General features: G+C 38.0%; 1 protein-coding gene across 1 annotated transcript in view; it reads left to right on the top strand.

Annotated features, from left to right (window-relative positions):
• scamp1 (secretory carrier membrane protein 1) overlaps positions 1-16990 on the top strand; it is a 62871-nt gene extending 45881 nt beyond the window's left edge. Inside the window, exons 8-9 of the mRNA XM_072547453.1 lie at positions 2506-2623; positions 10723-16990. Coding sequence (XP_072403554.1) covers positions 2506-2623; positions 10723-10875 — 271 coding nt within the window. The 3' untranslated portion in view covers positions 10876-16990. The remainder of the gene's footprint in view (positions 1-2505; positions 2624-10722) is intronic.
• The last annotated feature ends 8032 nt before the right edge of the window (positions 16991-25022 follow it).

Genomic DNA, 25022 nt, shown 5'->3' with positions numbered 1-25022 from the left:
AGGCCCAAAGTTTCATAGTCAATACAGCACTGAAAGACACCATTCAGCCCATCAAGTCCATGTTGACTTGCCATACAATGATCCAGGAAATTCAGTTCTCAACTCAATCCCAGTGGTTCTGCTGTGTTTCTTTCAAGCGTTCATCCAATTTCCTCCATCTCTTCCCTCCCAAACAGAAAGGTCTACGTCATTACCATTTGCTGCATAAACGTTCTTCCTTGCATCCTCACCCATGTCGACTAAAGGGAGCAGCATTTCTTCGAAGCATAGAATCGTACAGAATGGAAACAGACCCTTCCATCCAACTTGTTCATGCTGACCAGACATTCTAATCTGACCCAGTCCCATTTGCCAATATTGGCTCATATCCTTCTAAACTCTTCCTATTCCTATACCATTCAGATGCATTTTAAATGTTATAATTGTACCTGCCTCCACCACTTTCTCTCAGGCAGCTTGTTCCAAACACGCACTACACTCTGCATGAAAACATTTCCCCTCCAGTCCTATTTTGAATCTTCTCTCACCTTAAACCTACCCTCTAGTTTTGAACTCCCTCACCCTAAGAAAAAGACCTTGACTGTTCACCCTATCCATGACCCCCATGATTTTATTAGTCTCTATAAGGTCACCCTTCAGTCTCCAATGCTCCAGGGGAACAAAACCCCAGTCTATTCGGTCTCTCCTTATATCTCAGACCTTTAGTCCTGGCAACAATCTTGTAAATCTTTTCTGCACCCTCAAGTTTTACAGCATCTTTCCTATAGATCTTGTACATTTCTTCTGAATCTCCCCTCAACCTGCCTTGTTTGAAGGAACATGAGCTCCTCCAATTAGATACAAGTTTAAAAATCCCTCTTCTCCATAGCTACTGTAATAAATCTTCTCTGCACCTTCTCAAGGATCTTTACATCCTTCCTAATGCATAGTGTTCAGAACTGGGCATGATACTCCAGTTTTGCTTCATTGTTGGTGTATAGAGTCATCGATGTACTGCATGGAAACAGACTCTTCGATCCAAATTGTCCATGCCAACTAGATATCCGAAGTTAATCTATTCCCATTTGCCAATACTTGGCCCATATCCCTCTCAACCTTTCCTATTCATGTACCCATCCAGAATGCCTTTTAAATATTGTAATTTTACCAACTTCCATCACTTCCTCTGGCAGCTCATTCCATACATGCACCATCCTTTTGTATGAAAAATTTCCCCTTTAGGTCCCTTTTAAGTCTTGCCCCTCTCACCCTAAACCTATGCCTTCTAGTCCTGGACTCCCCAACCCAGGGGATGTTCCAATCTTGAATTTACTGTGTATAATAAAACAAAATTGGCTTGCTCTTGGTGTTTTTTTTAAATTTCTTGGTGGCCATCTATAGGGATTGATTGGTTGCTTATATAGTTTGACATTGCTATAGCTCCCCATTCTGAGTCTCTACTAAAGAATGTGACAGTGTATACTGCACAACAAGAGGAGGTAGTGTTTTTGTCACCAAATGTTGAGGTCCAGTAGGGTTTTCTTTTGAGACCAGCAGCAAGTAATTTGCTTTACCCCCTACAGGGGAACCTTGATTATCCAAATACCAATTATCCGAAAATCGGATTATCCGAAGGAGATCTCAGTCCCGATTAGAAACATTACATCAAAGACGTGTTTCCAACAGTGATCGTGTCTTTTGTTTACAGTGATTTTAAACGGGAACCATCTCCAAATGACTGACCTCCCGCCTTCTCTCTCTTCCCACAATTTCCCTGGAGTTCTTCAAAGGGATGTGCCCTAAACCACCACCACCCCTCCTCTTTTCCCCCCCCCCCCCCACCCCGCTTCCCAGGAATAATCTCTCCCAGCATTGTCCTGTGTAGGGCAAAGGTGGAACCTGTCAAAAGTTTGCAGTAAAAACTTGCTCCACAAATGCAACTGCAGCAGCAGTCCTGTTGGTGTGCAGTCCAGATGCCCAGGAGGGTGGGGGCATGGTGTTGGGGGTGGGAGCTCGCGTGGGGGTTGGATGGGGCTAGGGACAGGGTTGGACAGTGTTGGGGATTGGTGGTGGGGGGTGGGGGGTGGGGTTGTTGGGGGCAGGGGCGGGGGCCCGTGCGCTTTGTGCTGGGGGGCGGGTTTGGATGGGGCTGGGGGCAAATGGAGGGCGGTGTTGGGGGTGGGGGCTTGTGCACTTTGTGCTGGTGGGGTGCGGGGTTGTCGGGGGGCATTGTTGGACGTGAGGGTAGGTGGACGGGGGGGCAGGGCCTCATGTGCTGTGTGCTGCTGCTAGTCTCCTGAACTGGGAGCAGATTTAAAACTTCGAGCCCCAGAGGAAAGGCATTTAATCGATTATCCGAACGAAATAGTGCCCACCCATCTCATTTGGATAATCGAGTTTCCACTGTACTGCAAAATCTAGTCCATTGAAATGTGTAGAAGATTTGTGCAGTTATCAGTATTCTATTACCAGTTGTTTTTAGCTTTCATTTTGAAAGATAGATCTGTAATCATCTCTGTATTTCAGTGGCTGGATTTCAGCACTTACAGCTCTTAATAGGAGTATTCCTGTTGGAGTTCTGATGATGATTGTTGCAGCAGCTTTTACTGGTTCAGCCGTTGTCTCACTAATTATGTTTAAAAAGGTAAGCAACTTTTTAACATTCACACGTTGTGTGAGCTTTTCTGTGCATTTATTACTTTCCACACTTTTTTTTCATATTTTATATTCTTCTGTCAACTTATTTTTAAGGTTTTTTTAGAAGAATGTGAAGATATGTGTATTGATGTGAAAGTGATGGCATTTGTGGGAGTAATCGATATTTTGCTGCCAAATGTAAATATTTAGAGAGAAACTATCCATTGTAAGTTTCTAGATTCAAATAACATTGTGAACTAAGTTCATCGTGGTCATCTGAACGTTTGAACCAAAAAAGTATAATTATTTTCATACCAGGTGTGGAAGGACCACCATATGAGAAGAGGTTGTGTATACTGTGCTTGTGTTCCATTGTAGTTTGGAAGAATGAAAAGCCCCCTTATTACAACATCTAATAATCTTAGATGACTTGATGCGGAAAGGTTGTTTTTCCCTTGAAAGGTGTAGGACCAGGGCACATAATCTCAGAATAAGGGGTTGCACATTGAAGAGCAGAAGACACGGGAGCAGAAGTTAGGCCATTCAGCCCATTTGGGTTTGTTCCACAGTTCAGTCTTGGCCGACAGGTTTTTCCAACCCCATTCTCTTGCTTTCTCCCCATAATCTTTTGATCCCCTTGACAACCAAATACCTTTTCTATCTCTGTCTTAAATCTACTCAATGACCTGGCCTCCATAGCCTTCTGTGGCAATGAATTCCACAGATTCACTACTCTCTGGCTGAAGAAGTTTCTTTTATATCCATTCTAAAGGGTCTTCTAAGGCTGTGCCCTTGGGTCCTCGTTTCTCCTACCAATGGAAACATCTTCCCAATGTCCACTCTATCCAAGTCTTTCAGTATTCTAAGTTATCACTGGTGCCTCACAGCGCCAGGGACCTGGGTTCAATTCCCACCTCGGGCAACTGTCTGTGTGGAGTTTGCACATTCTCCCTGTGTCTGCATGGGTTTTCTCCGGGTGCTCTGGTTTCCTCCCACAGTCCAAGGATGTGCAGGTTAGGTGAATTGGCCATGCTAAATTGTCCATGGTGTTTAGGTGTAGGGGAATGGGTCTGGGTGGGTTGCTCTTTGGAGGGTCGGTGTGGACTTGTTGTGCCGAAGGGCCGGTTTCCACACTGTAGGGGATCTAATCTAATTAATTAGATCCCCCCTTCATCCTTCTAAACTCCATTGAGTATAGTCCCAGAGTCCTTAAATGTTCCTCATACATTAAGCCTTGCACTCCTCTGATTATTCTTGTGAATCTCCTCTGAACCCACTTCAGGGCCAGTACTTCCTTCCTGAGGTATGGGGCCTAAAGTTTCTCACAACACTCCAAATGTGGTCTTACCAGAGCCTTAGCCTCAGAAGTACATCCCTGCTTTTATATTCTAGTCCTCCTGAGATAAATGGCAACATTATATTTGCCTTCCTAACTACTGACTCAGCCTCCAAGTTTACTTTAAGAGAAACCTGGACTAGGATTCCCAAACCTGCACTTCAGATTTCTGAATTTTCTCACCATTTAGAAAATAATCTATGCCTCTATTCTTCCTACCAAAGTGCATGACCACACACTTTTCCAGTTGTATTGTAGCTGCCATTTCTTTGCCCACTCCCCTAACCTATCTAATTCTTTCTGCAGCCTCTTCAATACTACCTGTCCCACTATCTATCTTTGTATCATCTGCAAATTTAGCTAGAATGCCCTCAGTTCCTTTACGTAGAGCATTAATGTATAGAGTGAAAAGTTGTGGTCCAGCACTGACCCTTGCGGTGACCATTAGTCACCAGCTTTCATCCTGAGAAGGACCCTTTTATTCCCAATCTCTGCCTTCTGCCAGCCAGCTAATCTTCTATCCGTGCTCATACCTTACCTCAAACACCATGGACCTTACCTTATTCAGCAGCATCCTGTGTGGCACCTTCTCAAAGACCTTTTGGAAATCCAGATAGATAACATCCATTGGCTCTCCTTGGTCTAACCTGCTGTTTGCCGCCTCAAATAATTCTAGAAGATTTGTCAGGTATGACCTCCCCTTGATGAAACTATGCTGACTTTGCCCTAATTTACCAAACATTTCCAAGTACTTAAGAATCTCATCCTTCGCACTGAACTCCAGTCTTATCAATTACTGAGGTCAGGCTAATTGCCTATAATTTCCTGTCTCCCTTCTTAAACAAGGGGTTACATTAGTGATTTTGTGGTCCTCTGGGGCCCTCCCTGACTCCAATGATTCCTGAAAGACCACCACTAAAGCCCCTACTATCTCTTCAACTATCTCCTTCGGAACTCTGGGGTCCACCCCTTCTGGTCCAGGTGATTTATCTACTTTTCAGACATTTTCAGTTTTTTCAGCATGTATTCCTTGGTGATGGCTACCATACTTCCTGTCCCGTGACTCTCTTGAATTTTTGGGATAATACTCTGGTCTTCCACTCTGAAAACTGATGCAAATATTTAGTCAGTTCCTTAGCCATTTCTTTGTTCTCCATTGTTACTTCTCCAGCTTCATTTTCCAGAGGACCAAATTTTCACTTTTGCCTTCCTTTTGCCTTTTTGCTGTGGCAGACACTAGAGCCTTGTCATCTGCAAGTTTTCAATATTTGACATCTACTTTGTCATCGTTTCTGTAGTGTTTCATGTGTCATTGCCTCTACATCAATTTTAAAAAATGAAAAACAATTATAGGCACACGTTAAATGTTGAACATATCGGTGACACAAACTCAATGATTTTATATTGAGATACAAGCCCAGCTGAAGCACTCATTCACTTTTTCTGCCATGTACATATGCAGATATTCCAAGTGTTTCTTTGTTTGCCAACCACCCCCTCCCTCACCCTCGTCCTCCACCTTTTAAATCTCCAACAGTCTGTGAGAACCCTGTTCATGTTCTCACTGCCTTGAATGGTTCAGTGCTCTCTATCTCCTCCTGTCACACAAAATACTCATTTATTGTTTGTAAGTCTTTCTTGTTGCTTGGCACCTCACACGCCCCCAGCCCCCACCATATTTGTAACTTTCCACAGTTTCAAGGAATTGTTTTCCTTCAACTCTAGCTATTTGTTTAATCCCTACTTGTCTTTGCACATTGTCACTGTGTTTCTCATTCTCGTTCTCTCACTACTGCACCAGAGGTGTAACCTAAATTTATGCTGAAGTCTCTGGAATGGAACTTGTACAAGGCAGAAAGCTATGAGTTCAAGAGTTGAGCCATGGTGAATATAAAAATTATGCTTATGGGATTAAGCCATTTGTATCCCGAGGAAGAGGTAAATTGCCCACTTTTGAAGCTCTTTTTGCTGTCCAGACCAGATGGACACAATGTGAACTTGCAGTAAGTATTAGCTTAAACTCTGATTTTAAAGTCTTGTGCAGTTGATTTAACTTTACCAACATGTACCATTGTCAAAATTGTTATCATTTGAGTTTAGGTCAGAGCCCCCTTTGTAGAAAGAAAATGGTTGATTCCTTCAGCCAAGATAGGGGGAAGACTGAATAAACAACTAGAATAAAATCTTTTATTAATCAGTATTATCACAGTTGAGGTTTTTTTTTGTGAATAGGTAATTTAGTTTTGGAAATGTACTCTTAACTTTTGGAAGATTTTCTTCATTCATTACATTGAAGTGTTTGAATAGTTGCAGTTTTGGATGTGATTGTTAAAGTTTGCTGTGCTAGTATTGGCTCTGGCAAACTGTTTTGCTTGGATTTTCCAACAGGTGGCAGTCAGAACATTGTTACAGGGATGTGTGGCATGAATTTAGTTGCTTGAAAATAATCAATATGTAGTGCAATATTTCTGAAGTTGAAATGTTTGTTGGTCATACTTGCTTTTGACCCCAATTGATGGCTATCACTACCACCACCACCACCACCTCCTCCCTCCAACAGTCCCCCCTCGTGCATGAATCCGTCAACGCGCCAACTAGAATTTACAATGTTTCAAGAAGATAGTTCACCGCTACAATCTCCCAAGGCAATTGAGATTTAGAAATGAACGCTGCCCTGGTGAGTGATGCCAATTTACTGTGATTGGATTTTTTAAAAAGCAAAAATGATTTTGTGGCACCCTCCAAGAAATATTTGGGTCTTTGATACATTTGGTTATCTAAAATCTGAAAGTATGGTACCATTCCTATATGTATACTAATTATCTTTTCAAAAGACATCTGAAAGGTAGAGATTGCTCAATCCATTTGGCTGTCTGTTTTTGTGACCATTGACTAGCAGCTGTTTAAAGATGGTTATTGGGGTCTAATCAAGTGAAATGAGTGTAATAAGCTGCTTTTGAATCTTTCCAAGTGTCACAATAGCAGCATACTATAGCAATGCACTTCTAATTTACTAAAGTCTTCATGATCTTTTTATTTTTAAAGACCTGTAAAGGTAAGCAAGCAATAATTTAAAAACCTAATGCAATCTAGTGTTACCATAAGAAAAGTATGACCATTCTTCTAAAGTGTAGTCAACTTGTAAATAAAAAATTTAAAGGTAATGGGTTTCTCTGAAGAATATTGATGAATGTAATACCTTGTCTGTACTCAAATACAACTAATGTGGACAAGCCCTTTTTTTATTATTATGCTCCTGGGAGATTCTCTGTGCACATCCAGGTTACCCCATTCCCACCCTCCCTTGCTACCTTCCCTCTAAAACCTTAGCCCCATTCCCTCTACTCTGGGCCCTCAGATCCCCTCAAAGCCAGAGGCTTTTCTTTCTTCTGCAGTCATTGCTCTCCTTCATGTTCTTGCTTGCACTCCTGGTGGTGGTGCCTGCCACTGAGCTCTAGTGTTATTGGTCCTGCTAGAGTTGTCAGCCAGTCAGATTCACTATAGCACTTGACCGCCAGATCTCCTCCCACTTAGTCATTGCGCGACAAAAGGTTTTTTGGCCTATCTCATCTGTGCCAGTCAAGAACAGCTACCTAATTTTAATCCTATTTTCCAGCAAGTGGTCCACAGTCTTGAGCACTTGAGATGGCAGGGCATACATCTAAAATGCTGAGGTTTCTGCTTCTAACATCCCTACTTGCAGTGAATTGCAGATTTGCACCATCCTCTAAGTGAAAAAAACTTTCTCGCGCATCTCTAAACCTTGTACATTTAATCTTAAATCTTTGCCCCTGGTCATTGATTCCTCCAAGAAGGGAAACGTTTCTTACCTATTGTCTATGATCTTCATAATTTTAAATATTTTATTTATGCCCCTTCTCAATCTCCTCTGCTCTAAGGAAAACAAGCCCAGTCTGTCCAATCTCTCTTCATAACTGAAACTCTCCAGCCCAAGCAACATCCTGGAAGATCTCCTTTGCATCTTCCCCAGTGTTAAGATATCCCTCCTATAATGTGGATTCTAGAACTGCATGCAACACTCTAGCTGCAGCCTAGTTCCAGCATAACATTCCTGCTTTTAAACTCTGTCTTGACTAATAAAGGCAAATATTATGCCGCCTTAATTACTTTATCTGTCTGTCCCGATTCCAACTCCCTCTGATCCTTGGTGCTTCCTGGGGTCCTACTGTTAATCATGTATTCCCTTGCTTTGTTTATCCTGCCCAAGTGCATTACCTCACATTTGTCCAGATTGGATTCATAGTAATCATTTGTCACTTTTTTTATTAAACTACAAACAGCAAATGTCTGAACACAGTCCCTGTAGGGCTCCACTGTACACAGATTTTTACTTGGAAAAATGCCCCTCTGCTTCCTGCCACTCAACTAATTATAGATTCAATATACCAAATTTCCTTAGATGCCATGGCTCTTACGTTTGCTGTCAGTCTCCCATATGGGACCTTATCAAAAGCATTGCTGAAGTCCAATTCAACTACATCAAAAGTATGGATATAAAAGGGATAGAAATTCTTCTCATCCATTTTAGCCTGCCTGGAAGGCATGGGCATCATGTACCTTAGGGACAAAGTATTCATTTACACTTCAGCCATGATGCTTGTTGATGAAGCAGCATTCCTCCATACTGTACATCACTTGGAGGGAGCAGTAAGACTGGTAATGGCATAGATGTAGTCTGAGTGGTGGGTTTTGCTGTCCAGCAGCTAGAGTGGCTCAGTAGCACCGCTGGCTAAGTGCAGAAGCATGTAGCTGATTATCGTATTGAGGGAGTCTAACAAAGGGAAAAACATACTTGGCTTTATCTTCCGCAGTCTACAATTACAGACACATGTGTCCATGATGAAAGCAGTAGGAATGAGCTTGTAGTCGCTGTGGAGACCATGTCCTGCTCACATTTGGGGATATTCTCCATTATATTTGTGCCACAGCCATTATGCTAAATGGGGCAGACTTGAACAGATCGAGCAACTCCACTGGGCAACCTTGAGAAACTGTGGCTCATGAATTGTAGAATTGTATTGAGCCACAACTGTGACTTGGCATATCACCCACTCCACCATGAAATAAAATCTGGCTCCGTGAAGAAAGCTACTCAGTTCATAGTCTCATTGCAGCCTTAATATCAAGGCCATTCCTCTGATCATGTCTCTGCGACCAACTTGGGAGGAAGTTCTTCACTGGTTAGAGTTAGATAAAGCAGAAAGAAAGTCAGTTGTGGTTCGAGGTCAAACCTCTCAGTCCTGGGATTTTACTGAAGGAGTTCCTTGGGTTAGTGGCCAGGACCCAACATCTTCAACTGTTTCCTCAATGACCTGGCCCCTCTCTCCAAAAATCAGAAATGGGGACCTTTTTTCGTAAAGATTGCATGTTGAGGTCATGATTCACTGGGATAGTGTGTTGGCAATCAAGCTCCACTATTCCAGGATTCCTCTCACAAGTGAAAATTTGGAATCACCAAATTGGCCAATTCTATTTTGTTCATGTTAAAAGAATATGGATGCCAGGTTTCCTTTCACTGCAATTAATAGATGATTTCTGGTCAATCAAACCATTTTAAACAATGCGACAAGTTGACAAGTTGAATGACTAATCTGTAACTATAACTTAAACTTTGCCCCTTTCTTAATTTCAATGCACACACCAACCAACACAAGGCACAAATATTATTGGTGTAGAAGAAAACCAGTCAGAAGCACTGTTCTAGCACCAGTCTGGATTGCAGATGTAATGAGTTTTCTTTTTCGGGTCCTTTGGATTCCTTCCAAATCTTTGCTGATGATATGAGGTTTTGGATGCACCAATTTTATGCCCGCTTTTTCCTTTCAACAGGGGATTTGTAGAGTATGCAGTTTACAGAGAAAGCTGAAGAGCAGCTAGTGACAAGAAATTTTGCTTAACATACGAAGATGGCAAGAGATGGATGCTTTAACTTTGCAGGCTAGATGTTTCTGCTGTTTTGTCCACCTACCAATCTGTACCCAACTGCCCAGGAGCCAATCTTTTAAATACAAAAACTGTGAGGACACACTGTTAAATTGAGGAAAATGTGCAAGATGTTTAAAAACAAGTTACCAGAACATATCGTTAACATATATTCAGTGCTACCTAATTCACATAGTAAAGAAAAATTGTAAACAAGTCAGTACAGCCTCTGTGTTCAGCTTAATTTTGCCTGGAGACAACCTTTTAGGTTGATTTTTTTTTGAATCAGCACCAGTTGTTGTGGAGGACTTAGCATAAAATCAACCATAGCTTCACCCTGATGAAGGGCTTATGCCCGAAACGTCTATTCTCCTCCTCGGATGCTGCCTGACCTGCTGTGCTTTTCGAGCACCACACTCTTGACTCAATCCTATTGTTCCTTCACTATTGCTGGGTCAAAAATCCTTGAACTCCCTTCTTAACATCACTGTGGGTGTCCATGCACCCCAAAGTTCAAAACAGTATAAGAAGGAAGCTGGCCATATTCTTTCTCCAGAGAATTGGGGATGATAAATAAATACTATCCTGATACGTGCAAATTACTATTTAGAGAAATTTAATGCTGACAGCTTGGATGTCATTTCTGAAGCCTTTTCTTTTTTCCATGGGTCTTTGCAGTCTTAATTTTGGTGTATAACACTGTTAAACAAAAATTGATTTTGTTATGTTATAAACCCCACAAAATTCATTTTTAAAGTTCTTTCTTTATTTCTCACATCTCGTCTTGGAGAGAGGGACTTACTAACATGATTTTTTTTTCCCTTTAGGTACATGGAATGTATCGTACTACAGGAGCTAGCTTTGAGAAAGCTCAGCAAGAGTTTGCGACAGGAGTCATGTCAAACAAAACTGTGCAGACAGCTGCAGCAAATGCAGCTTCTACTGCAGCTCGTGGTGCTTTCAAAGGCAACCAAATTTAAGGAAGAAGGAAAACAAATTCCCATCTCGAACGTCTACCATCTAATCCATGCCCCACTCCAGTCATTACATACACACAGATGTCTATGAACATGATCTCACCATAGCTGCAGCATGACCCTTTATATAAAAAAAAAGCTCCATGTGGCCCTTGAATTAGGTTTATGCATGGGCTAAAAACTTACAAACAATAGTACTCTTGCTTGATGAAGATCTTGTGTTTGAATTGCTTTTTGTTTTTCATAACACTTTTGGATTATCATACTGCCTTTTCTGTTAAGTTTTCAGTTTGTAATTTGCATGTTGTCATTGTTTCTTTAATATTGTACTCTAGTTACCGGAGAATCTTATGTCTTCTGTGCTACACTGGACTGCTGACTGATTTGCACGCAACTTGGCGATCTTGAAGCATTGTCTGTACTGCCAAGAGTACATTGGATTGGAAACGTTTTCTGTAAAACATTTGTAACTGCCTTCATAACAAACACTGACGATTTAATGTCAAAGTAACTTAGTTGTCCTTAATTATTTGCAATTTTCTCATTGTTCTCTTACATTAACTGAAAATGAATGGCATTACCCTTGTAATTTTTAGTCGTATAATCAATGTTGACGTACTGTTTGTGTGTCCGCAATGACTGAGAAGCCTCATTTGTTCAAGTATGAGCTGGGGTACACTAACTGTAATGCCGAGTACAGATGGCAGGAACTGTTTGGAGTCTTTTGGAAATTGAACTGCAATAATGTATGTTGTGCCTTCCTTCTAATTGTATAAATTTGAGTATAAACAAATTCCACCTATCATAGACAAACAGTTCTTGAGAAGCACACATCCTCAAAGTGCAAACAGAGTGTATCCATTTTGACTGAAATTAATATTTTTAAAAATCTGGTTATTGCCACACTGACTTCTACAGTAGCATTTCAGACAATCAGTGGAAAATGTAGTTTTTTGGGATCATGAATTCATTTCCAGGCATGTTCAAATTATTTTTGTTTTGAAGTGAAATATTACTTTAATTAGATTTCTGAAGGATGTAGTAACAGAATTGAGTAAAGAATTGTTGGATTTACTTTTTTTTAATGACTAACGTCAATGAGTAAAATAACCGTTCAGCTGCTAAATCTTTCAGAAGGTTGGTCATTGAACTTCCATTCTGTGATGGGAGTTAAGCTTGTTGTTTCACAGTCCTGTCCAAGAAGTGGTACAACTACATTTTAGTTTTATAGTCATTCCGTATCTCTGCTCCCTCCCTGACAGTGCAACTTAAAAGAAAACAAGACCGTGATATTCCTAAACAAAGGTTCTTGCTGCTTCTTTGATAGGCCTGAATAAAGAATTGGTTTTAATTTTGTAAATGATTCTTGTTAGCATACAACCTGATATGGTAAACATACTACTTGAAGGGAATTGTATAATGCTATTTCCTATATACATAGTTCTCCAGCACTTCTCGAATCTAAATGTGCTTATCAACTGCAGAAGTTTTCAAAAGAAGGTTTCAAATTTAATTAAATCCTTATTGCACTATAGTTTGTGTGTGGATCATAAACATAAGTTGTTTGGGACTGTTTTCTGTAATGAAGGTGGTTATTGTGGAAAGGAATACTTGCTAGGTATGCATATATATTGGAGATTTCAGTGCACTGCTGAACTGGTCTAACTTGACTCCTTTTCATGCATTTTTTTTTGTTTCCTTTTCAAGTCTTATTCGTGTGTGTGTCTCTCTCTCTCCACGTGTTTGCTTGACTTACACTAACCACTGATGGTGCACCGAGTTAGTCATGAGATTCACTTTTGAAATTTGTTTTTTCCTGTTTGTACATGCATTAAATGTTTCTATATACTTGTATAAATGTGCTGTGTTTAGGGGGCAATGTGTCCAGAACTTTTTTATTTTGAAGGCAGTCATAATGTTTTGCTGAAGTTCTAGGCATGATGTATTTGGATGTTGGAATGAACGTTGTCTGAAATGCAGGAGTTAACTTGATTTGAAATTAGTACGTTGATGTTTCTAAGTTGTGTAAATGGACAGACACCCATAAAATTGCCACTGCTGTTCCTTACCTATAAGTGATACTGGTTGGGAGAAAGCTGTAGATTTTTAACTTAAGTAGCTGTGACAATTTATGCAGCTGAAATCCACAATAGAACTTCACTCCTGGAACTGTCCATTTTCCTGGAATTACCAGGATATGATCAGATATTTGATTTAATAGTAAATGGGCCAAGATCACTTGGGTAGGCAGGCAAAGATTTCAATAACGTAAAATTAATATCTCCAAGCATTGAGCAATTCTGAGTTTGTTCAATCATAATGAATAAGATGCATTTCCTTGCTGGCATGTTTTGAATCAACTTTGAATTAAAATATATTTTTTAAATAACTAGTGAATGAAATCTTGATTTATACATTTGAAATGCTAGGTAGGAGTTTGTTAATGGAGTACTGTTCTAACATTTGTGATGTGACCAGATACTGAGGTGAATCAAAGAGCTTCAAATGGTAAGTGACAAATTGTTCTGTTACTTGTACTTCTGTTAAATATGGTGGTAAATATGTCAATGTTACAAAAGACCATGGGGAAACTTCATTAGTTAATGTAGTTAGCAATGTTGCTGTTTTCTACTTTTAAGAAAATTAGTTATGTCTCACAGTTAAGAAGTACTGTGATTATATTTTTAACTGCGTTGTGAAATGGAGTGCCCTAGTATTATGTCAGCAGAAATGGCAATTTTTACATTGCTTTATGTTTTAACTTGGATATGTAGAACTCTTAACTTCAACAGTGATTCTTTCCTTGAAGTGAATGGATAAGAGTAACTTGAGCAAGTCTTGCTTTGTTATCCCAGTTCATTGCAAATGTTTGGGAAGTGTATGATAAATGCAGATGAGGACTTTTTTTATTTAGAAAAGATTTCAATGATGTAAAGATGCTGGTGTACTTATTCTTGGGGTTTCTGCAGTGATGAATACATCTGTGTTGAAGGATGTTTATTAGCCAGTGAATTATGTAAATGTCCTATGAAGTTTGCAGCCAGATGACTTTCTAAACTTCAAATATTGCATTTTAATTTTTAGGTGTTGATTGTTCTGCCTGTTTTTATTTGTAGCTTTTGATTTTATTTGAACTGTATAAAGTAAGAAACTTGACTGTTCTCAATTTATAATTTAACATTTCTATTTTTTAAAGGCTTCAAGTTTTTGTAAAGAAAAATATGGTTTTGATTGAAACAAGCTAGTGTAAAGAGGTGAAATGGTGAAATATAACAAGAAAAACTTTCTGCATGCTGTGTAAAAGGAGAAACTAAACTCTAGTGGGAGGGAAGTTTACTTGAATTTGCAGTAGGCCCACATTATTAACTACATGGGGCCTATTTGTGTAAGTGATTACATGTAAAATATCATTGAGCTTAACAGATGAGAAAGATTCTAGGATTTATCCTAGATCCAAGAGTTAAAGCATCCGGATAGAATCTCCTGTTGCTGAGTAGTAATAAAGAAAATAACAGTCAGAGTTACTTTGAGAAAGTGCACTTGTGCAATCCAGTGAAACATCAGGCTTAATTTTGTTTTAATCTTACTAATACCACCTAAGTAAACAGGATGAGTAATCATCTGTGCAGGTTAGAGTTCCCATGAAGCACCACTTTGGCATGACTGAGTTTTTCCAGAAGAGATTATGATGTGAAATCAAAATGCAAAGCAGAAACTTGAGCACTGGTATTCTGATTCAAACTTAGCATTTACAATTAACAGAATTAACAGGTTACTTAGCGAAATAGAATAAAGTTCAGAAACATTGTGTTGAGCAGCAATTTCTGCTTATATCCTTTTAGGTTATGGTAGATATTGTTTAATGCTGTTGAACAGTGTTCTAGCTTTATACAGTTTTATATTGTAATTCTTCTATTAGCTGTTTTAATTGATCATTCCTAAATTGATTTTTATCTCAACAGGAGTACCATATGGTTAAAAGGAAACGTTTTTAGAATAAGTCAAATGATGAAAAACCTGCTGAGACTAACATTTTATTCCTAAATCTTAGCTGAAATTGCATTTCTGAATGAAGCATTTTAAAATATGCACATTTACCAGAGAAAATATTTGCATCCCACAATCAGCAGAACATCCAAATGTAGGGTATTTAAGTTTTTTTTTCAGTTCATTTTAAATGCAATATCTGCCCAGAGTTTGATTTTCTGTCCCCATATCTTGTATGCTACCCAATTAATGTCCCATTACAGTTCTTTTGAGTATAATATTTCTGTTTCTTCACAGGTTGAACAATATTTCACTTCTTCATGTGAGGAAATTGTAATATGTACTGGCATTTGCAATTGGCAGGGAATCAGTGCTCACTGCTGACCTCTCCTGGCAGCTTAAATCTAGTGCCAAGTAGAGATCTTCAGGTACCTAGCAAGAGGCTGATCACATTAGTGTTCTCACTGACAAAATAAGTTGGGAAGTTTAAATGCACCACATCCCATCACTATTAATTTGAATTTTAGGTAGCAATATAAAATATTGTTTATGATACCAGCTTCTGTCTTAATCCAAACTCAATGTGGAGAAATTTGACATTCCAAAAACACCTTTTCTGAGGCAGAGAGTATTTGGCATTAATTATGAATTTTAATACTATCTTAAAAATGAAATTTAACCCTTTATTAAGGGAAGCCTGTGGCATTGTGATATTATTACGGTGGTAATAATCCAGAACTCCAGTGTTGTATTCCAGAAACCGTGGGTTTGAATTCCACCATTGTGAAATTTGAATTCAATAAAAAGCTGGCCTAATGGTGACTATGTAATAACTGTCAACTCTCATTGACATCCATCCAGTTTATTCATGTCCCTTACAGAAGATAATCCTTACTTGCTCTGGACACCTGCGACCCCAGATTCAGTTGGCACCTAACTACCCTCCTGGGCAATTAGGGATGGGCAATAAATGCTAGCCTAGCTATCAGTGCCCAAGTCTGACCAGTTTAATTTTTAAATAAAAGATCAAAGTTTCATTTTCATTTTGTGGGTTCTGATCAAAAGTAATAGTATAAAAGCATAAGTTTTAATCAGGATCCACAACAATGCATCTTCTGGAGTAGCACAAGATCATTGGCAATACCTTCTAGATTTGCACGTTTAACTTGTGCACAGACACAAGAAATAGTTCATTTCTGCGGAGTTATGAGAATTTTGCCAATATTGCCACCACAAACCCTAGGCTGAGATAAGAAAGTTCATCTAACAGTACAATATTCTAAATTACCCACTTTTTTTTTAAAAGGAGAACTTCCCAACCTTTAAGCCTTTTATTCTTAGATGCATCACTGCCAACCTGATTTGTCTTTCAATGTAGCAAAAGGGACTTTCCTGCTAAATTGGCAACTGGATTGCCTTGAAACATATTCACTTATGGATTCCAACCTTGTTGCTGTTTTTTTTAATTTAAAAGGTCTAACATCATAGCTTATGTTCTGAAATAATGAAAGAGGAAATATCCAAAATAACAAGTACAGTTTTTTTACAAAGAAAACTTTGAAAATTTAGTACTGTTATACCAATAATCTACTTGGGTTGTTTCAGGATTAAAAACACAAGTATTAGCATTAAAGAGTAATTTTAGTGAGACAGTATCAATTAATACATTTTGCATTGTGAAACATGTATGCTCTAATTGGATAGAATGTGTAAAGATGAATTTCAAACAGTTGCTTTACTCTTCAGAGTGTATAGTTTCACCTGATTTGAGCTATCTGATGGTAGCCTTTCAACTTGTATTAAACCATATTAGCATCAGTAGAATTTGCTTTCTTAACAACAAAACTTACTCAACACAAGACAATGCAAGACCGTCTGTCACACTCAGCTATGCATTCTCACTCTGTTTCATCTGAAAGCCAATGAAAGGTTTTGTTCTTGTACTAAGTATTTAATTCAAACTCTACTTGAAGATGTGGATTTCCATGTTTGCCTTGCATTTGATAGCTCTGATTTCTTAAGATCTGATATTTATTTGTATATTTTGTAAATTGCATTCTGCCATTGTTTTGAGTTGCAGTATAATGTACAAATGCTCTCATCATCGTACAATAAAAAAATTACAACCCCATTGAGTAGTTTTAAGCATTGTATTTGTTCATGTGATTTTTATCAGCATGGAGGGTATGACAAGTATGCAATTAATTTTGATAAGAGGCTACATCAGATGGAGTGTTTTAATATTATTTAATTTTATTGCCTCTAATTTCATTGGGAATTTATTTCATTTCATTTTTTTTTTAATGTTCAACAATCTACCTCGTCATCTGGGAGAAACAGCGAAAATAATGTTAACTTGCAGTAATTAGTTGATGGGTTCTTCAGAAATGTCAGTACACATATGAAGATATCCAATAGTAATTAGTCCAAAATTACGCTAATTTATAACTGTGAGCATCAACCGCTGATGCTTCTTGGTCTGAAGATGGCCTCACAGCCAAAATTGTCATCTGGGAACATGTTTGAATTCTAACCAATTTTATTTTGCTTTTCCATTCCTTGATTTGCTCTATATCCTTGTTCCAGCTGAGTTGAACAACAGATTAAAATCTTGTGTGCATGGCTAATTACTATGCCATGTTAAACTCTCACCCACTGAATAGATTCTATTGCTATACCATTTCAATTCCATTTTTGAACTCTGTCCGATCAAGTCCTGACCTAAAGTATTGAGAGCAGTGGCTTAGTGGACAATCTTCCAAAGTATTTTTTCAATTCCTTTGAAATACTGTATAGTTCTCTGAATTTTTATGCCTGTGTTCATTGTGTGCAACAGACTCCGTTTTTTTTAGTTCTTATTAAATGGGGAATCAACTGTCATTCCATTGATAGCATTCTACCTCTGCCTTTTGTCTCTGTCTCAGAATTTCTAGGTTCATGTCCCACTCGAGCGACAGTAGATGTAAGTTGAAACTCTAGTCCTACATTAAGGGAGTGCTGCAGTATGTTTTTAATACATGGCATTTAATGTAGGCCCAACCTAGACCCGTCAGATTTTTTTTAAGAGAAGTCCATGATACTGTGTTTAAAGAAGAGCAAAACAATTATCCCTAATTGTCCTCAGTAAGGGTATGGGACCAATCATTTAGGGATCTGATAATAAATTACTACATTCAAAGTATCTTCCTCGGTAAAACCTGCTTGTTTTCTTTTATCTAGAAATAATAGAAGTTAGTCTAAACTGAAACGAAATTAAACATTGCAGATGCTGGAGATCTTAAAAAGAAGCCATGCTGGAGAAACTCAGCTGATCTAACAGCATTTGTGGAGAGAAACAGTCAACATTTCAATGACTGAGGAAGTAGGTTCCAAAAATAGTTCTAAAAGAGCTTAGAGGAGGGAATTGAAAGCCTGGGTTTATGCAGCTCAATGCTTTGCTGCTAGTGGTGGAACATATACAAGACCAGAATTGGAAGAGTGAAGAATTTTCAAAAGGTAGTAAGGCTGCAAGTAGAAATGTAAGCGATGAGATGATTGAGGGATTTGAAATAGAATTTATAAATTTAAATTTTTGACTGAAAATCCATTGCTCTGAATATAGGACAGAATTTGTGCTCAAAAAGTTTGCTTGGAGTTGGTGTTGAAAGCCTGAGTGAAGGATAGTACTCTGGCTTGAAATTTCTCTATGTGGCTCTCCATGGGAGTTAGATAAACCAGATCTGGTGTGGATTAGGAAATGAACAGCAGAGATTTTGGTCAGTTCAAGTTTATGGAGGAAGACTAACCTGTTTGAAGATTGGCATCTCTGAACTCAATTATTCTAATAAAGAACCAGATGAGAACTTTTGGGGTAGATGAGAAGGATCAGAAATGGGTAGTGTTACAGAAGAGGAAGGTGGATTCAATGATATAGGTTGAAAACTTGAACTCGGTCAGATATGGAAGAATATGCAAATGGACTTGATCCAAAGGCTAGAAACGGGTATAGAAATGTCAGCAAAAGGGACTCTTTCCACCTGCACCCACCCACCCCCCTCCCATTTTAGAAGGAGAAAGAAATGATGACTTGAATTAGAGGAGAATTGGAAAGTGATAAAGACAAAACTGAAGGAGATGGGATTTTAACAAAAACTTGAACTCCAAAGTGATTGGTCAATTCATATTCTGTATATTCCCTAAGAAAAGTTTACTGTAAAGACTAAAAGAGCAGGAAGTGATTTGGAGGAGGATTCTGATTCCAGTGAAGAATTTATGGTTAAGGCCTAAAGTTACTGTGGATGGGGTCAAAATGTATAATTTTAAGAAGGTGAAGTGGCAGGTGGACAGGTGAAGTGGCAAATACAGGTTTGTACTTTAATATTCATGTTTTCACAGGCACATATGTGATTATTCCATGCTCGTGAGCTTAACCTGAAGGTTATTAATTAACATTTCGGACAGCAAGAAAGAAATCTAAATTGGACAGTTTTAGAATTTGCAAGGGAAAAGAAATGCTAAGGTTTCTTGGAGTGCTTTTCAGGGGAATTATTGCAAAAATGGTAATGAGAATGTCAGTTTTCCTTTACAAGATGTTGACTACCTATTATCAAAACAAGGTCCAAATTATATTAATGATGCAATTTTGGAATGAAACAATATAAAACTGCTCCAACACACTCCTGTTTAAGATACTTTGGAAAGATGGCATCACGTTTTGAAAATCGTGATTATAGCATATGCCAAGAATGTCCTTTTGATTGAAATTAGGGGATTCCTTTTGTTACTATTGTCCATTTTAAGGACACTTTTAATGTTCACAAGATTTGGTGCTTTAGTATTAATGTATAGGCTTGAGGTGAGAATACCACTTTAAGAGAAATTGATAAATCAAAGCTAGAAACTGTTTCCAGGCTATGCTTTGACTTTTACAAAAACTGACCAAAGTCTGAGAGTTGACTTAAAAAAAACACTTGAAAGGTGCTCAAAAAAGAATGAAAACGTATAGCTGATTTAAAAAGGCCATTGTTCAAAACTTGCCGGAGACTAGGTGTAACTATTACCTGTTTCCAGTGAATCATTTAAAAGTAATGTTCACTGGACCTCAGTGATGTGAATGCCCCAGACAGAAAAGAGAATCAACAAATGTAATGTTAACATTTTGTAAAGATATTATGACAAGGACGATAGTCAGAGAAAAGTGTGCTTACTGCAGGGAAAGAAGTAGAGAGTGAAACAGAAATACCAGAACAATTAGAGAATGAATTAGAAATGGAAAATTCAAAAATAACCTCTCCAGCAATTTGTTTGGAAAGTAGAGATGCTTAAAAGGTTAAATATTGCTGTTTTATCTTGCAGAAAATTATTAAAGTGACTTACGAAGGCTATTATAATTTTTGTATAATTTTAATTTGTGGCAATGCATAAGGAAAACCAGTTTTAGCAGTACCTTTAAAACAACACTTTCAAAAACTAAATGTAGAGAGTTTTGCTCAAGTAAGGGAATGTTAAATTCATGATGGACAATGACACTATTGAACTGGATCATTATGATGGTGCCTAATCGAATAGGTCACAAAGATTCTGTCTTGTCAAAGTCAGTGTGGTAACTAAAACTGACTCCTGTTCTGAAATTGAAAGACTGGATTGTACAAATTGGAAATTCATGGTTTGTCGTGATTCAAGAACCAAGCATGACAGTTTAAGGATCCAGAGTAGGACTGAAAAGAGGTTTCTTCCAGAGTCGTGTAGAATTTTCTGCGAAAGAAAGCAGTTGAGGCCAAAATGTTAAGTTCCTTCAAGGATGAGTTATATATAATATCGAGGCTAAAGGGATCTAGGGTTATGTGGAGAAAGCAGGAATAGGGTATGGAGTTGGATGATCGGCCATGATCGTACTCAATGGCAGAGAAGCCTCAAAGGGCTGAATGGCCCTACTCCTCCAATTTTCTATGTCACAAATTGACTTGCTAAAAAGATATTGGCAAGTTCTGCTGACTGGTAAAAGCTCTGTAACACTGGATGGATTTTGTCAATCAACATCATGCTGTTTGGAATGGAACCAAAAAACCTGCAACTGTTTTTAATTATTAACCAATAAGAGCACTATGACTATGTAACTATTATTTACTTTGGCTGCTATTGCCCAAAACTGGGAAGAACATTTATGTCACATGACTGAACTATTTGATAGACTACAAAAAGCCACTATACATCTGGATGAACAAATTTGCCATGGCAAAGGTGAATTGTGTGGACCAATGGTGGGCAAGGCTAAGTAGCACTCAAAAGTAGAAATAAGGGCTCTTCTGGATTTTTCTCTGCCCAAGATAAAACTTGAAAATTTCTATCATTTTGACCTGAGTCGGTTCTATCCATGTTTATTCCATACTTTAGTATTGCACATTTACTGAATTTTCTGAAGAAAGGTAGAACATTTGGAAAGTATCAAAGCGTTAAACTGCCTTTGAGACCTTAAACTGTGTTGACAACCACACCAAAAATAGCTGTCCTTCACTTGAGAAGCCATTGACATTGGCTATTGATGCCAGTGACATTGAGATGGTAAATGTTCCCTTGCAAAAAGATGAGATGGAGATTGAACAGCCTGTCAGTTATTTTTCAAAGAAATTGACTTTTTTGTCAAAGATATTCAACAACTGAAAAATACATTGAGTCTTGAGTTGGCTCTGCACCATTTTTTTTGAGATGTACGTCAATTTGGAAGAAATCTACTCATGAGTAACATTACTCTGATTTTCTCTGAATTTTCAGGACAAGAACTAGCAAATCATTAGATGGAGTTAAATTCTACAACTATAATTTTAAAAGCATTCAGTTTGGAATATTAAGTGTAAAAATGTATGCATTATTGAGTGCATACTTAAAGATTACTGAATGATATAGCCCTGATACTATGAAAATGACTCACTAACTTTTAATGTCAATCTGTTACTACTGTAGATGTGACATGACGTTTGCGTTAAGGTAGTTTTTGATATGTATTGAAAACACCTCTTAAAGGTATGTCTTTATGAGGGAGGTGTGACATAACATGTAAAATGTATCTATTTTAATTTCTATTTTAGAGTTTAGATTTTAAGATAGTGGCGTGAGTTTTGATCTCTCGTGCTCTCTCTCAAGAGCTATTAAGAAATACATTACTATCATGTAATCGATTTAGTTTGAAAGTGCCAAACCAGAAGTGCAAATTCACTTGTATGAAGGAAGAGGTTATTAGATTCTTAAGACCAGAAACGGAAGCCACAATTAATTTAAGTGCTATAGGTGTGAAAGAGAAAAATGATCTCTGGTGTCAGTAATATAAAGATATGCTTTGAAAATTAACAGGAGTGCTTTTTAACATGTTTTGAAACCTTTATATTTGTGTTAATGTAAATAGTATGGTTTATTCCATTATATAAGTTATTTTGGCATAATAATAATCTTCTGTTTTACTGTTAAAATCAAATCCATAGAATTGTGTACTTATGTTTCAATAAAAGACCACTTTGCTAAAACCAAGAAAAAGGACAAAATATGATATTTCAAGCCAGATTGTAGTTCAGGATCTGACTTAGCCAATAAGAACATCCATAGTCACAGCTGCAGAGGTTGTCAACAAAAAATGACCCTTTTTAAATATATTTGATATTTCCACCTGAAGTCCATTATGGTTGATAGGAATGTATCTACATTCCTCTGCACTTTACATCTCCTGTGGTTACCTATCATGTTAGCCCCCATTCATTGACACGAATTCCTTTTCTCATGGTGTTATGTTGTGCATTCTATTATATAGAACTATCAAACCCTGTGGCTGTTTGCCTTTGCAATCCAGCTGGCAATCAGTCATCAACCCATTCCCTTTTCCCCCCACCACTTTCCTCACACCCTTGCTACTATTTTTCTTTCAAGTAATTCCCTTCTGAAAGCTGCAATTGAATCTGTCCCATATCTATCTTTATTTTTGGAAAACATTCACATTTATGACTACTGACTGCAAAGGAGGGTTTTCCTCATGTTGCCTTTTGTTGGTATTACAAATTGCATTTCTGATGAAAGATTATTGATTGGAAATATTAGCCTTCCACAGATACTGAATATTTCCAACACTCTTCTATTTCAGATTTCCAGCATCTGCAGTATTTTGCTTCTGTTTCACCTTAAATTGACGTCTTGGATTTTTAATTCTTCCACCAATGGAATACATTTCACTCTATTTGGATTGGCTAGAGGCCTCAGGATTGAATGTCAAAAATTCTCACTTCCAACTCTCACCTTCCCAAGGAGAAGAGTTCCAAATTCTCTAATCTGTCCATATAACTCCTATAACTGCTGTTAACCCCAACCTTGGAGCCACTCTATTATTGTAGTTTTATTTTTCTAAATCTGATTGCATTATTCCTTAAGGACTACTCAATTTTGGAAATAAATACTTTAATTGTGACCATGTCCCAGTGATCTATAAAGTCAATAATAACATCCTTGCTTTTATTCTCTATGCCTGTCATGCCTTTTTGTCTACGTTCTCAAGATGTTCTTCCAAATTCAAAGATGTGTAAAGGTATGCACCCTCCATTTCCTCATTTCCTCCCAAGTCCAGTTAATTTCTATATGTCACAAAAAAAGGATCAATTGCCAGCTTTTGGATAAAAGCCACTATATGCCTTCCGTTCTGGAAAATCAATTGTTTACCATTTACCCTGAATCTTGACACTCGAACAGTTTCCTTTACATGCACACACTGCCCCTTTTTTTTATTTAGTAGATTTCAGTTTTGCACATGGCTATTACACGGCGACTGCTGTAGCAGCTGAATCGTTTTCCATGGTCTCATTTACTGCGGCCCGAACATATTGCCAGGATCCTTCCAGAATTGGGGAGTGGTGGGGGATAGGGTGGGGAGCAGGAAGGTTGTTATGATTGACCATTCTAGATCACTGGGGCTTGCACACAACTAGAGTATTTATTTCCAAATTTGAGCAGTCCTCAAAGAATTGAACTTATTGAACAAAGTTATGACATTTATAGATTTCCAGTCCTCTGGCATTATTCTTTCCTCTCCAAAGGATTTGAAGATTATGGACATGAGGTCCACCATTTCCACCAGTGCTTCCATTAACAGCTTCAAATGCATCCCTTCAGACTTGGTGACTTAGTTACTTTCATCCCTACCAACCTTTCCAATACATCTATTTTATCATTTATTGGCCAATCCTGTACTTCACCTGCTTCCTCGACTATGATACTATGACTTGCATGAATGACATCATTCTCCTTGATTTTAAAAAAAAGTGCTAATTCAGTACTTTACCCTTGCTGTCTGCTTGCATGTCCAAGTTTTCTTTTTGGTTCAGAATTTACACACTTGCCTTTACTATGCATTTACTGATTATGCTTGAACATTTTTGGAATCACTTTTATGTTTACTGTTGGCCCATTTGGCTCTTTTTTCCCCTCTTTTTAACTGTCCCTTTGAACTTTCTATGTTGAGCCTAATGGCATATATGATGTATTTTTGTTTTTTTTTTAAATCTCTTTTCAGACTTAAAAGGTTACTTTGTGTGACTGAGCCAAACATTTTTGAATCTGTTAAATTAAGCTTTGACCAGTTGCTCATTCCTTTACATTACTATTTTTCAATGGTTCGTTGCAAACCTTCTTCCTAGTTAAAATCAAAAATAGATTTATTTGTTTACAATTTCACAACTTATTCCACTTATTTTTGTGAGCAACCAGGGTACTATTTTAATTTTTGGGTGTCATTCACACAGACAACTGTTAAATACTGATAACTAAATAGCACAGCCCAATCTTGGACAACAGTGACTCCAGATGTTCCTTATCTATCCAAAAACATGTTAGAGATTTTCAGTGGCCTTGACAAATGTATTTATAGTTATCTTCGGTCATTAATTTGGAAGTAGCTGCAAATTAAAGAAGTTCCATCCTCTACATTTACTTCTGTCCCAGTCTCCCCCGCCGCTCCCATAACCCTAGCTCATATATTCATTGCATGGGACTTAGCTTCTCTTATTGCTAACTTCAACTTCAATCTGCACATGGAAGTTAAAATGAATGCCACTGGTTTTACAGAATCCCAGAAGTGTTATGGCAAAAACGAGGCCATTCAGCCCATCAAATGAATATCACAATTTGGTGCATGTCTCTTGTCCTTTCATCAC

This window comes from Chiloscyllium punctatum, chromosome 2 (assembly GCF_047496795.1).
Source record: "Chiloscyllium punctatum isolate Juve2018m chromosome 2, sChiPun1.3, whole genome shotgun sequence".
NCBI classification, from domain to species: Eukaryota; Metazoa; Chordata; class Chondrichthyes; order Orectolobiformes; family Hemiscylliidae; genus Chiloscyllium; species Chiloscyllium punctatum.
The sequence above is the reverse complement of the archived record's forward strand: the minus strand, read 5'-3'. Positions and strand labels throughout refer to the sequence as shown.